This window comes from Chionomys nivalis, chromosome 1 (genome assembly GCF_950005125.1).
Source record: "Chionomys nivalis chromosome 1, mChiNiv1.1, whole genome shotgun sequence".
In the NCBI taxonomy this organism is placed as follows: domain Eukaryota; kingdom Metazoa; phylum Chordata; class Mammalia; order Rodentia; family Cricetidae; genus Chionomys; species Chionomys nivalis.
The window spans coordinates 136,887,075-136,902,089 of record NC_080086.1 but is presented as its reverse complement, the minus strand read 5'-3'; the positions used below and the strand labels follow the sequence as shown (position 1 = coordinate 136,902,089).

The following is a 15,015-nucleotide window of genomic DNA, read 5'->3' as shown; positions in this document are numbered from 1 at the left end:
AACACTTCCTGTATGCTCTTGTGTTTTGTGTGCATTGATCCTTTGGGTTGATTAATTATAGTTCTCACGTGTCTTTTTAAACTTCTCTTTAAGATGTTTTTTATTTTGGAGGAATTTTTTGGGTTTTTTTCTTTTAGTTTTGTATGTATGGATATTTTGTTTACATATATGTCTGTGTACTGTATGCGTGCCTTGTTCCTATGGAGACCAGAGGAGGGCACTGGCTCCTCTGAATCTGGGGTTACAGATGGTTGTGAGCTATCATGTGGGTGCAGGGACTTAAACCTGGATTCCCTGCAACAGTAAGGAACAGTTCTCTTAACTGTTGAGGCATCTTTCAGCTCCTTGTTGATGGCTTATTTATGTATTTCTTAATTCTATGTATATGTGAGTGTTTTGCTTGCACATATGTCTATATATCACAGAGACCAGAAGATGGTATCAGATCCCATGGACCTGGAGTTACAGGTGGTTATTAGCCACCACGTGGGCGCTGGGAACTGAGCCATCTCTCTCCAGTCCCATCTTAGTGTTTTGTTTTCTTAAAGTTCCTATGTGATAAGTTAGAAATGTGAGGAATAAGAAGTCTGGCCTTAAGTTATGGCACTATGAAAAGCAGGTGTGCATATATGGGTTTCATCTCTACTGTATACTTGAAATTTAGAATTTAATATGTAAGTCTTTAACAGAACATAAACTCAATTCCACTTAGAGAAGAAATAAAGGTAGTTTTTTCTTTTGCTAACTTAGAACACAGGTTGTCTACATGCTTACTGTTGGATTTCAGGAGTGTATTTCCTGGGGGACAAGATGAGCAGTTGAATGTTAAGGACTGAAAGCTCTAGAACGTAGCAGAGGGTGGGATGTGACAGGGTGAGCTGTGCCGCAGGGGGCTTTCTCAGAAGAATAAACATTGTGTGGATAGTGTGGGGGAGGAGAGAAACTGAAGATTCTAGGAAGATTAAAATGAAATAGGAGGGGCTGGGGAGCTGGCTCAATGGTTAAGAGCACTCACTACTCTTCCAGAGGTCCTGAGTTCAATTCTCAGCACCCATATGGCAGTTCCCAACTGTCTGTTAACTCCAGTTCCAAGGACTCCAACACCTTCATACAGGAAAAACAAATGGACATGAAGTAAAAATAAATCATTAAAAAAATAAATAAAGCAGGAAGCAACAGTTCCCAAGTATTTTCTGCTCCCTCTACCCCCTTTGTAGTAGCTCATATCGATTTTCTAGTTTGCCCTGTGTAGGTGCTACTCTGGTGTCTTTGCATGTAATAATCCATGCAGTTTTTAGGCTCTATGCAGTTGCTACTATTTTTTGTTTCAAAAATGAAGAGAATGAGGCACTGACTGAAAGGTTGGGTTTCCCAGAGTGTCGTGGTTCTGTGACTGAAGTCGAGGCTGGCTGCTCCAGCCTGTGCTGGCTTCACAGACTGAACTGCGTGCTGCGCTCTCCACCCACAGCTGCTCTTTAGAAAAGTACTTTCGCTGTAGCAATAAACTTGAACCTGAAGACCACTGGCCCTAAAGTCTTGGATGGTTTTTATGGGTGCAATTACTGTAAAATAATCACTCTTGAAATTCATAATAATTTAAATATTCTTCTTTTTAGGCTGTGCATTATGTGTTACTCTTCCAATGAGTTTATTGAACTTTTTTAGGTAAGTATTTTTTTTTTAAGTTGTGGAAAGAAAAAAAAAGAAAAGGCATCTTTAACAGTTGTATTGTTAGCATGGAAGGGCTGTTTGCTTTCTGTTTTCAAGAGTTTCTCTGTGCAGCTCTGGCTGTCCTGAACTCACTCTGCAAATCAGGCTGGCCCCGAACTCAGAGATCTGCCTGCTTCTGCTTCCTGAGTGCTGGGATTCAAGGCGTGCGCCACCAGGCCCAGCTAACTGCTTATTTTTGTAATCTAGACATTTTGAAAAGGTTTAAAACCTCTATTTCAGATCTAGAGTGAGAACTTGATAATTGAGATTGTCTCTGTTGGCTTATGTAGTCAACTATAAAAACTGATCAGTTCTTTTGTTAAGGTTTTGGATCCAGTAGTCTTGAGTTTTGTGAGTGAATCTACCTACAGGGAGTATTTTCTTGTTGAATATTGATTTGTTCACATTCTTTGTATGAACAATTATAGTGTAGTTAATGAGATCATACAAGCTGAATGTGTGTGGGTTAGGACAGGACTTTATGCTGCCGTTCGTTCTCACATGAGAGGTTGTGTGGACTTTCCTGCCTTTGGGGACTAGTTCCTTAGGTAGGTAGAGGTGGACTTTCGGTTCCGATTTGTGCGCACCCCATCTTTGCTTGCTGCCCTGACTTGCCTTGTTTTGGCCAAAAATATTTTGTTTTGTCACGTCTCAGTAATTTTGGCCTGGCTGTTTCCTCTGCTACCATTTTTTTTTTATCTTGTCCTTCCTACTTAGTCCTTCCATACCCAGATCTGTCTTACAGACTCCTGCCCATGTCTAGACAAGCTCTATATAGCTTCTACTGTAGTGATGGTCATTTATAGAAGTGATAAATTTTAAGTCAAATGTGGGACACATTCATAATCTCAGCGCTTTGGAGACTAAGGCCAGCCAGCCTGGGCTATGTAATGAGTACCAGGTCTACCAACAGTACACAGTTCTAAAGACCCTGTCTTTAGAAAGGTAATAGCATTTAAAGTTTGCAAACCATGCCCATCATTTGAGTCATTTCCTCTTCTTGTAGATGAAGCTTTGATTGGGCCACACACTGTCCAAGGTAATGTGATCAATAACCAAACCAAGATTAGAATTTGGAGCCCTATTCAGATGAGCAGACACGCTGGATTACTCCCAGTGAACTTAGAGACACAGAATGTCTCTCTTCAGAATCTTTTATATGAAATATATCTGCTCTAAATCTGTATCACTTTGATTTTTGATGTGGAAGTGTCATATATCCATTGCTTTCATTGGTTAATTAATAAAGAAACTGCTTGGCCTGATAGGTTAGAACATAGGTGGGTGGAGTAGACAGAACAGAATGCTGGGAGGAAGAGGAAGTGAGCTCAAACTCCATAGCTCTCCTCTCTGAGGCAGATGCCATGAAGCTCCGACCCAAGATGGACGTAGGCTAGAATCTCCCTGGTAAGTCATCTCCTCGTGGTGCTACACACATTAATAGAAATGGGCCAAGCAGTGTTTATATGAATACAGTTTGTGTGTTGTTATTTTGGGGCATAAGCTAGCCAGGCAGCCGGGAGCTTGGTGGCAGGAACCCAGCCCGCAGCTCCCACTACAGATTTTTTTAAATATATGTATGGGTATTTTGCTTGCAAGTATGTGTTTGTATCACATGCATTCCTGTTGCTCAGGGAGACCAGAAGAGGGTGTTGGATCTCCTGTAACTGTAGTTAGTTTGTGAACCTCCATGTAAGTGCTGGGAATTAAACCTGGGTTCCCTGGAAAAAAGTCAGGATTTTTAACTTTTAAGCCAGTGGTTCTCAACCTTCCTAATGCTGCCACACTTTAATACCCCAAACATAAAATTTTTTTTGTTGCTACTTCATAATTGTAATTTTGCTACTGTTATTAATCATAATGTAATATCTGATATGTGACCTCTGTGAGAGGGTTGCTTAACAACCTCCAAAGGGATTGTCATCCACAGGTTGAGAACCACTGTTCTAAGCCATCTCTCTGGCCCCATGGCTCCATTCCTAACACAGCTGTTGATCATTTGTTTCAAGAAGTAAGAAAGGGGCCAGGACATTACTTTAATCCCAGCACTCTGGAAGCAGAGGCAGGTGGATCTACATAGTGAGTTCCAGACCAGCCATGGCTGCATAGTGAGGCTCTGTCTAAAAATAGAGAAATGAAGAAAGTGGGAGGATTGATCTGGAGTCAGAGCCTCAGTTGTAATCCTGGCCTTGGTAGCAGTTACAAATTGAGAGCATTTCCTCCTAACTTAGCCTGTCTTTAAAGTAGGGCTAATGATGGTGGTTCTCTGTGCCATAGTTTGTAAACACACAGTAAGAATACATGTGAAAGGAGTTTGGAGACGGTAAGGGTTAGGCGTGTGTCTTACGTAATGATGTTCTGTATTGATTTTTCAGAAGTTATAAAAGCAACACTCTGAAACACAACTCCATTTATGAAGTCATGGTTCCCTTCTTCTCGCCATGTCTGCTCTTCACTTTGTCCACAGTGTGGGTCCTCCGGTCTCCTTCAGATATTTTAGAAATTCACCCTAGAATATTCTACTTCATGGTTGGAACAGCTTTTGCCAATATCACCGTAAGACTTTTTGTTTTTTTCAAAATCATATAAGCCTGATGTGGTAGCTTATGCCTATAATTCAAGGTCAGCCTGGGCCACATGAGACCACATCTCACAAAACTAAAATAACAAAACGAAGAATCAGGAACAGCCTGATTCATTGCTGATTGGAGGTCATGTTTCCTCCTTATTACCATGAAGAAGTTTAGTTGTGTCCAGGTTTAGGAGGCTGTTTTACTGCACTGTGAGAAAATGCCTTCTCATCCTATGGTAGAGTACCTGACAGGCAGCTTACAGAAGGATTTGTTTGGGCTTGTGCTTTATTTTTTTTATTTTTTATTTTTTTTGGGTTTTTCGAGACAGGGTTTCTCTGTAGCTTTGGAGCCTGTCCTGGAACTCCCTTTGTAAACCAGGCTGGCCTTGAACTCACAGAGAGTTCCGAGTTCCGCCTGCCTCTGCCTCACGAGTGCTGGGATTAAAGGCGTGCGTTATTTTTTTTTTTTTTTTAAGATTTATTTTTTATGTATACTGTGTTCTGGCCGCATGTGTGCCTGCAGGCCAGAAGAGGGCGCCAGATCTCATTACAGAGGGTTGTGATCCACTATGTGGTTGCTGGGAATTGAACTCAGGACCTCTGGAAGAGCAGCCAGTGCTCTTAACCGCTGAGCCAGCATCTCTCCAGCCCTTGGCTTGTGCTCTAAGAGGGAAAACAGTTCATCATGGCGGGGTGTCATGGTGTCAGGTGGTGTTGGTTACATACAGTTGTAGTGAGGGAGCATCGAGGGGACTTCTCGGCTCACTTCTTTCTTTTTATTCAGTCCAGGACTCCAGCACACAGATAGTGCTGCCCACCTACGAGTGGGTCTTCCTTCCTCATTTAAACCTCTCTGAAAACGCCTCCCCAGACACGCCCAGAGGTGTGTTTCCGAGATGACTAAATCTAGTGAAGCTGATAGTGGAGATTAACCAGTACCAGGTCCCCACCACATTGTCTTAGTCTCTCCTGATACCGTCCCAGGATCAGTGCTTCAAGGGTGGGGTCGGGCCACTTGGGGCCCTGAGCAGTTGAGAACTATTGACAATAGATACACTCTTGAAAGCTTTTTGAATGTGGCTGGTTTTGAAAGTGCTTTGCTAATTAATACCCCCTTTTCCCTCCCTCTTCTTGCTTCTCCCAAGTGTCAGCTAATTGTTTGCCAAATGAGCAGCACACGGTGCCCGACTTTGAACTGGTTGCTGCTTCCTCTCTTCTTGGTTGTGGCAGCAGTGAACATAGGCGCAGTGGCCTCCCACCTCGAGAGTCTTCTCCTCTACGCGCTCACGGCAGCCTTCACTCTTGCTCACATCCACTACGGAGTACAAGTGGTGAGTAGTCTAGAGCGAGGCAGGCTCATCTGCTTCTTAGGCATCTAGACAGTGGGGAACCACGGCAGAAGAGGCTTGTTAGTGTAGCGACTGGAAATGTGGAGACAGCTCACTGTGGGGGAGAAGTAAGGGGGTCGTCTCAGACGCTTTTTCCTCATGATTATATTATGACAACTACAAGTGATTTTTAAGTGGGTGATTATGGGTCATTAGTTCTTATTTTAAATCGTTATATAAGTAATTTTGTTGAGAAAACACTGTGCTTTTCTTTATGTGAGACCAGATAATCACATTTGTTTCTGTTTCTTTGCCTCTTTATTCCTAGGACACTTTCATTGTTTACTAATTTAATTTGGGGAAAACAAGTAACATTGGTTTATAGTGCTCCCCTGTCTGTTCCTAATCCTGTGAGAAATGGAGTAGGGTAGTATCTTAGGGCTTCTACTGCTGTGATAAAAGCACTAAAACCAAAAGCAACTCAGGAGAAAGGGTTTATGTCAGCCTAGAGTTGCACATCACGGTCCATTATCAAAGGAAGTCGGGACAGGAACCTAGAGCAAGAACTGAAGCAGAGGACATGGAGGAACACTGCTTACTGGCTTGCTCCCCATGGTTTGCTCAGCCTGCTTCTTATAGCGCCCATTGGTGGCACCACCCACTATAGGCTGGACTCTCAGGCATCATTCATTAATCAAGAAAATGAACTACAGGCTTGCCCACAGGCCAATCTGATGAAAGCACTTTCTCAGTTGAGGTTCTTCCCAGATGACTCTAACCTGTGTCAGGTTTAGAAAACAAAACAAAAAAACCAACTGGCCAACACAGGCAGATCCAAAATAAGAAAGAGGTCACCTCAGGAAGAATGGACACATACAGTGATGTCCGAGCCGTGTGGCTGCCCTCCCCCACTCCAACACCCTCTCTAGTTCTCTAGTTATTTTACATGTTTTCGTCATTGCCGTGTCGTATTCCATCAGGGAGACCACCAGTAGTTACCCAGTTACCAGTCCTAGTCAGCTTATTTCATTTATCCAGTGATTTAATCTTTACAGTGTTGGTATGAACACACTGGAACGCTCTTTTCTTTGGTTTGTGTCCTGTTGAGAGGATGCCTGCAGACGTGGGGTAAACAGGGCATCCACATTGCCACTGTAGCGTCTGCTCCCTGTGTTTGGTTTAGAAGGGGCCTGCTGAGAGTCAGCTTGATGAACAAAACATTGTGAGAAACTTGATGAACTGTGATGTCAGATAATTGCTTATGTTTTTATTCTTAAAGATTTATATATACATTTTGCCAATTTTGGGGGGCATTAATTTATTGATCTTATGAGTGACCATTGCCATGTCTTGTAATTTCAAGACACTTGTTTTGTTTAGTGTGCCCTAGTTGATCTGGAACTGCCTGGAGACCATAGCTCGGCCTCAGCTGGGAGTGAAGATGCGCTGCCACACTTTGCCAGACTCTTCTCTTTAGAAACTGTGTCCATCAGACACATCCCTCTGTGTGGGGGGACTGTGATCTGAGTGTAGGGCCTGTGGATCCATGGGGCTGGAGTTACTCGTAACTATGAGCTGCCCGTGTGGGGCTGGGAGCTGAACTCCATGCATTAACCACTGAGCTGTCTCTGCAGCCCCAGCCCCAGTGTTTTTCAGGGCTCTGTCAGCACTTTACTCTCTGACCCTTGTGCAATCTTCACAATCTTTTTTACGTTTTAAGAGCAGTACAAATTTACTTCTAAAATCCGGACAGTAGGGCCTGTGAGAGGGCCCAGCAGGCGATAACAGGAGTTGGGTCCCTGGAACCCACATAAAGGTGGAAGGAGAGAACTGACTCGTTGTCATCTGACCTCCACGTGTCCATGTGTATGACATAGCACCCATGAACTGTCCACATACTCAACAATAATAAATAAAGGAAAGTTCTCATGGAGCCAGTAAAGGGGCTGTTTGTTCCCAGCTCTGTGAGTTCTGTCTCAGAACCCCCGACTGAAGGAGAGAACCAATCATTGCACTTGTCCTCTGATGTCCATGTGCATGCCGTGGCATACATGTGCCCTTCTCCCCAAATCAGTACATCTAAAAAGAAAATGAGCAGGAGAGATGGCTGAGTGGTTAAGAGTACTAGAGGACCTGGGTTCAATTCCCAGCACCCACATGAAGGCTCACAGCCATCTGTAACTCCAGTTCCAGGGAACTGGATGCCTCCTTCTGGACTTCTTGGGCACTGAACACACATGGCGAACAGACATACATGCAAGGAATACCCATAGACAAAAATAATTAAACGTAAAAAATAAATTATAATTTTAAGAAATCTAGAAAATAAACATGCGAACAGGAAGAACATCTTTCTTGTCTCTCTTTGTGCCAGAAACCACACAAACTCTTGACTTATACGGAAGTGTAAAGTATCAAAGAACTGACTCCTGCCGGGGATACTGTGGCCAGCGTGGTCTTCAGAGTCACAGACCAGGTTTTTCACCATTTTATCCAGGCTAGGAAGCATTATCTAGCAGTACTGATGCTGCTGAGACCAACTGACTACAGCAATGGCTTTCTTTAGAAGCTGTTGTCAGTCAGAAAACACCATAGTTCTCAGTAAGTTTGAGAATGAACTCATCTGCTCTAGAAGGCTCGCAGAATGACTAGAGTTTGGTTCAGCAGAGCCTTTCTTATTTCTGGCGGTTTTACCATGTCAGTAAGTTACTGTCTGCAGAGGGTGAGTTCTGAGTGCCTTCACCAAAGACTGGGACGTGTTGGTCACTGTCTTGTGTTCTGGTTTTCTGTAGGTGAAGCAGCTGAGCAGCCATTTTCACATTTACCCCTTTTCATTGAGGAAACCAAACTCAGATTGACTAGGAATGGAAGAGAAGAATGTCGGCCTGTAATCTCCAGGAAGTGCTGTAAATAATGCCTGTAAATATCCCATCCATCACCACTGAACTCAACTGCTCTGCCTGACAGCTGTGGGAGCGCAATGTGTGGCGTGTGGACAGCAGGAGTGAACATGGTCTGAGCTTGTGGAATTTTGGGCTTTCTAACTCCCAACTTTATTTTTTTATAAAACCATGAGACATTTTGGTTAAGCACAGTGTACATTAAACCAGCTAAATGTTCCTAGCTTCATGAGTCCATAATGTTCCGACTCATACAGAGTTAAGGATGCTTTACTTTTATGTTTAAAGTTCCCAGATTGATTCAGGAACACTAATAACGTTCGCATAGCCACAACATGTCCTAATATTTGATACTTTATAAAAGGTCTTTAGCTGTAGAAATGGTTGGCAGCCCAGATCTACGGTAGAGAAACATCAAACAAGTCTCTCTGGTCCGAGATACCAGCGAACACAGAACACAGATTTGTACAATTGCCAAATCCTGGTTATTCTCCCGTGGAGCTTCGAGAGGTTGTCTGGTGCCCGGCTATTCCCGTGGCTCAGTGCTGATAAATTGTTTAATTTTCTTTTAGAGAGAAGTGTTCCGTTGTTACTTAGTATTGTGGCCCGTTGTTTATTTGTGGCGTTTCCTCCTGTTGGGATTGGGTGCCTGCGAGCCATGATTCTTGAGGCTGTGTTTGACAGACAGTCCCATTCTCGTGGTACTTACGAGGCTGCAGATAAAGGACCTTGTGAGAGAAAACTTAGACTGGAGTTAGGAACCCAGAACTCCATGATGACCACGATTAGCACCCTGGCACTGCCTGGCCACCTGTCTGCTTCTTTCATTCTCTCTCCTTCTGGGGGTGAGTTGCTGTGGTTTTTAACCTGACACGGGATAAGATAAGGCAGAGAGACAGTCTCTCTCCCCTAACTCTCCCGCCTCCCCTTTTGAAGAAAACTTTTGATATATATGCCTTACTGAGTATTTACTCTTTAAGATGACTCAGTAATTTTTGAGGTTTACTGACAACACAAAACTCCCTTTAGCTGTATTGTGGTTATCTCATAAATCTCACCATTTTATAAATGTGGACATTCTCTTTCTTTGGACTTTGTCTTTATTTAGTTTGGTGGTAGTGAAATTTACTTGCTGGTTTTATTTTTCCACTGAATGAGGTTTGTGCTTAAATGAAGAGTGTGTCTTAAACCCCTTTTTTTTCTGGGTAGGTCGCACTTGGATAAGATAGGCACCACTGTGTTGATATGTAATTAAAGTCATAGCTGTATGTACCTACGAATGTGACCATTCTTAAATATTGTAGCTCATCTCTTTGTTGAATTTTTGTCTGCTGCTTTGTAAAAAGTAACTAATTGATGTTCCACCTGAGCGTTTTTAAGTTGGAATCATTGTCATCAGACTGTTGAAACTGAGTGAGGAGCTACCCACAGCCCTGTGCTGGTTTTCACTGTTTGTAAGGCTTATGTGTGTTTGGGGACTTTCTCTAAGACAAGAAATGAAAGCAGACGTTGATGTGGGAACTGGAAAGTGACTCTGTGTTCATTAATAAATTGCCATCATGGAGGTCAGAAAACTAGCCAGTTACATGAAGATAACTGTGCTGTGTACTCGCGCCCTGTAGAACTGAATTGGGCAACTCCAAGTCGGGAAAGAGCTTTGTTATAAGGTGTTTGATGATCATTTTACTTTTTTTTTTTTTTGGCGTTGTACACAGGAATAATCATTTGTATAAAAGAAAATAACATAAATATTTATTGAATAATGAATTTGAACCACAGACTTTCTTCACCTTGTACAGTATATTGAAGGATCATGTCCTGTAATTTGAGGGCTCTCTCTCTCTCTCTCTCTCTCTCTCTCTCTTTCTTTTTTTCTTTCTTTCTCAGTGTATCTGTCCTCTTCTTGTTGCATCAAGTGGATTTGAAAAATGTTTTGTGCCCTTTGTTTTGTGTTTAGCACGTCTCTGTGGAGGTAAAGGTTTCTGTTTTAGGTAGTTTTGACACTGTTTCAGAATCCTGTGGACTTGTGAACCCTCCCAGCCGCCTCACGTCCTCCGCCATCTGCTGTCGCTGTGCAGCAGCGGATGAGAGATTTGACGCTCGGGAGCTCTGTGCGCCTCGGTCACACCCCTTCCCCTACACTTCCCAAACGTAAACATTCTGGAAGCTTATGTGCTCTATTTGGGTGAGTTTACGCCACAGCCTGTCCCAGGTGACACAGATGTCTTTTGGGGACCAGCTCACGGGCAGGAGCATGCATCCGTGCTTTCTGTGCTTGCAGAGTAGAGTGGCAGGCTAGGGGTTTGCGTTGTTACTCTGCTAGACCCATGCTTCTCTTCCGGTTATGGTATGAAAAAGGCCCTTTCAGGCTTGCCAGAAAGTAATCTCCCTGTATCTGCGAGGGTGTAGGGTAGAATGACATTAACAGTACCTGGATAGAGGCGCCACTTCTGATCTTTTGATTATATGTATGATCTTATTTCAGCACACTGTTTGAAATGGCCACCATCACTTGTCTTGAAAAATAGTAATTGTTTATAGGTTTTAGAGCATTAGAGTAACTTTGAAGTAAAAATATAACTAATTTTCCCCTGATACTTCAATATTATGATTGATATACTTTTAATTCCAATTTTGAAAAGAAAATGTTGAACATGGTTTAGGATGTTACAGTGCCTCTGCTAATACTGCTGTGTGTTCTCTCATGAGGCAGCTGGGGAGAGAGGTGTATGTCAGGGTTAGCATGTGCTAAGTTCATGTCAAGAATATTGCTTGTGACTTTGAACCTGATCATTAAGGGAGTATGTTGTAGTCAGAAGGCATATGGGTAGCACCTTGCTTCCCAAAGCAGACTTCATCTCCATGACCTATGAAAATAAAAATATAAATTCTTTTTAATTGGAAGTATCTAAGTCTAGGACTGCGGCTCCCACTTTGTGAGGGTGGGTGGGGTCCAGACAGGACTCTCTGTAGCAGTAGCTGTCCTGTAACTCACGCGGTAGACTAGACTGGCTTTGAACTCTGCCTCTCTCTGCTTCCTGAGTGCTGGGATTAAAGGTGTGTGCTTCACTGTCTGGCTACTTTCTCCCTTGATATTATAACTTGAAACCTACTTGTAGCCACCACGTAGGACAGGGTGAGCTCACTGAGCCCTGACTTGGTTGCCTCCAGACCTTGCCACATTCAGATGGTCAATGCCTTATATCTTTTCACTGGTGAAGGACTGGGAACAACCCCAGAGAAGAAAGTCAAACCTGTGGGTAGCAACTTTTGAGTTTGGGTCTCTCGATAAGCCAGGAACAGATAGAGAAATCATATTGGTTGTTAGGGTGCCTGTGTTCAGAGTGGCCTTATCTTGACCCACTTCTGGTCAGGCCTCTGTCTGTGACGTCAGACCAGAATTTTCTTTGTCCCGTGAAATGTCATTTGGAGGCAGCATGCCCTATCTTGAGCATCCTGTGGTGAGTGATCTTATTATAGTTCGCTGCCCTACTCCAGCCTTTCGGGGAGAATGCTGACTAGCAGGCTGCACCAAAGCACTTGAACGTGCATTTAAAGTGACATTCCTAATAGTAAGCTGGTATTAAATTAATCACTGTGAAACGAATCTGTGATGCTCTAGGACTTTTTAAAAGCTAGCATGCATTTCTGCTTGTCTCTTATTGATTATGTAACCCATGCGGTTTGTATGTTTGGGGGTTTTGTTTTTTAATCATCTTCAACAGTAGTACAAATGACTGGCATTACAGCAGGCGGTGGCTTCAGGGCACGCAGTGAATCATAGTGGTCTAGCCTTTCCAGGGAAAGGGGTGATGTGTTTGTTTCTTTCTTGCATGGAGCTGTGGGAATTGGGTTTGCTAGCTGCTTCATTTCCCGAGTTTCTACCGTATGAACTAAATGTAACTTACTCTCCAATCTGCATGTTCGTAGTGTGCTTTGCTCTTTAATAAACAGATGCTCAAGAGATAGTACACCAGCTGGTTATTGTCTCTTGTCTTTTAAGTAGGAATATGTTCTTTTTTATAGACATTTGACAAACTCACGCTTAGAGTAGCAGGGGGAGTTTTGCCATTTGGAGCTCTCTCACAGGCAGCCTGAACAAGGATTTGTTCATTCAGTGGAGAAGGCTGGGTTCCCAGGATCGAAAGCACCACACGGACTGACTTTAGAGTATTTGAGAAGGGCCCTCTCCCTAGGAACATACCTTTAGGCGGCACAGAAAGGTTGTTCTGGGCTTTTAGGCTGTTTCTGTTGTCTTCCCTTTCAGAGAGCCCTTCTTAGAAAGCTGGACTACGTTTGGCTGTTTTTATGACAGTTGGATTGTGGCCATTGAGAGTCTAAAATAGACAGAGAAGCCAGTCCCCCCGACAGCAGCTCTAAAACTGAAATCAGAGATCACATCGACTGTCCAGGGAGTGACTAAATAAATACTGTGGGTGTCTTCTGTCACATTGGCTATAGGATCTTTTAAGCAGTTTCTTTGGGTAACAATCAAGATAAGCGTTGATTTGGGTTTTTTCATAAGCAAAATAATCCTTGATGAATTCTCAATTTTAATACTCTTGGTAAGGACTTTTAATATCTAGAGAAAAAACTCATGACCTGGAACTTGTTTATTCTGTACTTAAGGTTAAGCAGGCTATAGAAGTGGCCTCTTTTACCTTGTCTGCATCACCGACCTATTGGAATTACTGTTATTCATCAACAGGCTAGTGATTAGTTCACTTCAACATGTCTCAAGAATGCAGAATTTAGTGTTGAATTCTGAATTCTAGTTTTAGTTCATTTTTCTTCTCTCTGGGTAGAGTGGAAGACAGTGGAGTCAGTGGATGGCAGGAGAAAGAGAATAAACTGCTGCTTCCCTGAGTAAGGTTTCTGTTCTGTGCTCAGAATATGTGGCAGCAGTTGTGGCTGTGGAGATTAATTTGGTGCCATTACCACTAGATTTTCTCAAGTCTTCTGAAGCAAGAATAAACTTCCGTCCCTTCCAGGCACCTAAAAACTGGGAGCAGGTGTGTGTGTGTGTGTGGGGGGGTGCCACAAAGAAGGAAAATGATACCAGAGAGAAAAATGAAAAGGACATAAAATCTTTCTCCTTTCAAGTACTTTTAGTTGTAGCTGACCTGTATAGGACTTGCGGTGTTAATAGTAAACTAATATAGCATTTACTTAATCTGGTTCCATGTGCTCTCTATATATACACATTTAATGTGTACACCTGTTCTCTCTATATATACACATTTAATGTGTACACCTATTCTCTGTATATATACACATTTAATGTGTACACCTGTTCTCTGTGTGTATATATACACATTTAATGTGTACATCTATTCTCTGTATATATACACATTTAATGTGTACACCTGTTCTCTGTATATATACACATTTAATGTGTACACCTGTTCTCTGTGTGTATATATACACGTTTAGAATGTACACCTATTCTCTGTGTATATATGATATGGCGTCTACATGGAGTTTACTCTTGATTATCAGCCAGGTGGTAACCCTCATTAGACTGTTGCTTGGTGTGGACTTGGTCCACACCTAAAGCCACTTTCCCACCTGGAGCCATAGCCCTCTCTGCCCTGGGTCATCTCAGGCCTTGAGAAAACCCCTTAAGTACACCACTTTCCCCTTTCTTTTCACCAGGGAATTAGGAACCAGAAAGACTGGTTTAAGAATGCTGGCTGCTATCTTCAGGGTCGAGGTTTCTGGGTCTGCTGGGCCCTTTGGCTAGGAGGCAGCTTTGGGAGCAGTACCTGTGGACCTCATCGGGGAGATGCTTGCTCTTTGCCAAGGCAGAGCTCTGCAGCTTGCTTAAGTTTACTGGAATGTTCCAAGTCTTGTGATTCAATGTATAGTAAACTACTCTGAGGTGTTTGGATGTGATTTTTGCATTTTCTGTGTCACTGTTCCCTGCTGCTAGTCCAGATAATCAAGACCTGTTTCTTGTCACCGGATTCCAGAGGCCTTGACCTTCTCTGGATTTATGTTCATGTCTGCTGCCGTGGACTCCAAAAGTTAAGCAGTGGGTTTTAGTTTTAAATTGTTTAATTCTTTTATTGATAAATATTTATTGTAATAAAAATAAAAATTTTTTAAATCCTTTTAATTGTTTTCAAGTTGTCTTTTTTTTGTCCTTCCTTGGTGCATGCGAAAGGGAAAGGTCTGTAATGGGAAGCAGTCCCAGCTGCTCCACCCAGAACCATTAGTCAGTGTCAAGCACGATAGTAAAGGTTCGCACACACGCACACGGAAAGCATCACCCAATTTCACTTAAAATATATAAGAAATTCATAATGTGAATATCCCCGGGACCTGGACTCATTCCTCAAGGACAACACATGAGTAGACATCTTGCAATTCCATCGTGGTACAGAGGACCATGTATCTGCACGTGGGTCCCATGCCTAACCTGGGTGGGCAGCTGGTTAACAGAAGAATCTGGGGATATACACACACACACACACATATCGTATATACATATATCAGATAAATG

At 42.8% G+C, this 15,015-nt stretch overlaps 1 protein-coding gene across 1 annotated transcript in view; it reads left to right on the top strand.

The window, feature by feature from the left end:
* Selenoi (selenoprotein I) overlaps positions 1-14,619 on the top strand; it is a 41,771-nt gene extending 27,152 nt beyond the window's left edge. The window contains exons 7-10 of the mRNA XM_057775795.1: positions 1,617-1,665; positions 4,086-4,266; positions 5,428-5,613; positions 8,403-14,619. Coding sequence (XP_057631778.1) covers positions 1,617-1,665; positions 4,086-4,266; positions 5,428-5,613; positions 8,403-8,501 — 515 coding nt within the window. The 3' untranslated portion in view covers positions 8,502-14,619. The remainder of the gene's footprint in view (positions 1-1,616; positions 1,666-4,085; positions 4,267-5,427; positions 5,614-8,402) is intronic.
* Positions 14,620-15,015: the final 396 nt, after the last annotated feature.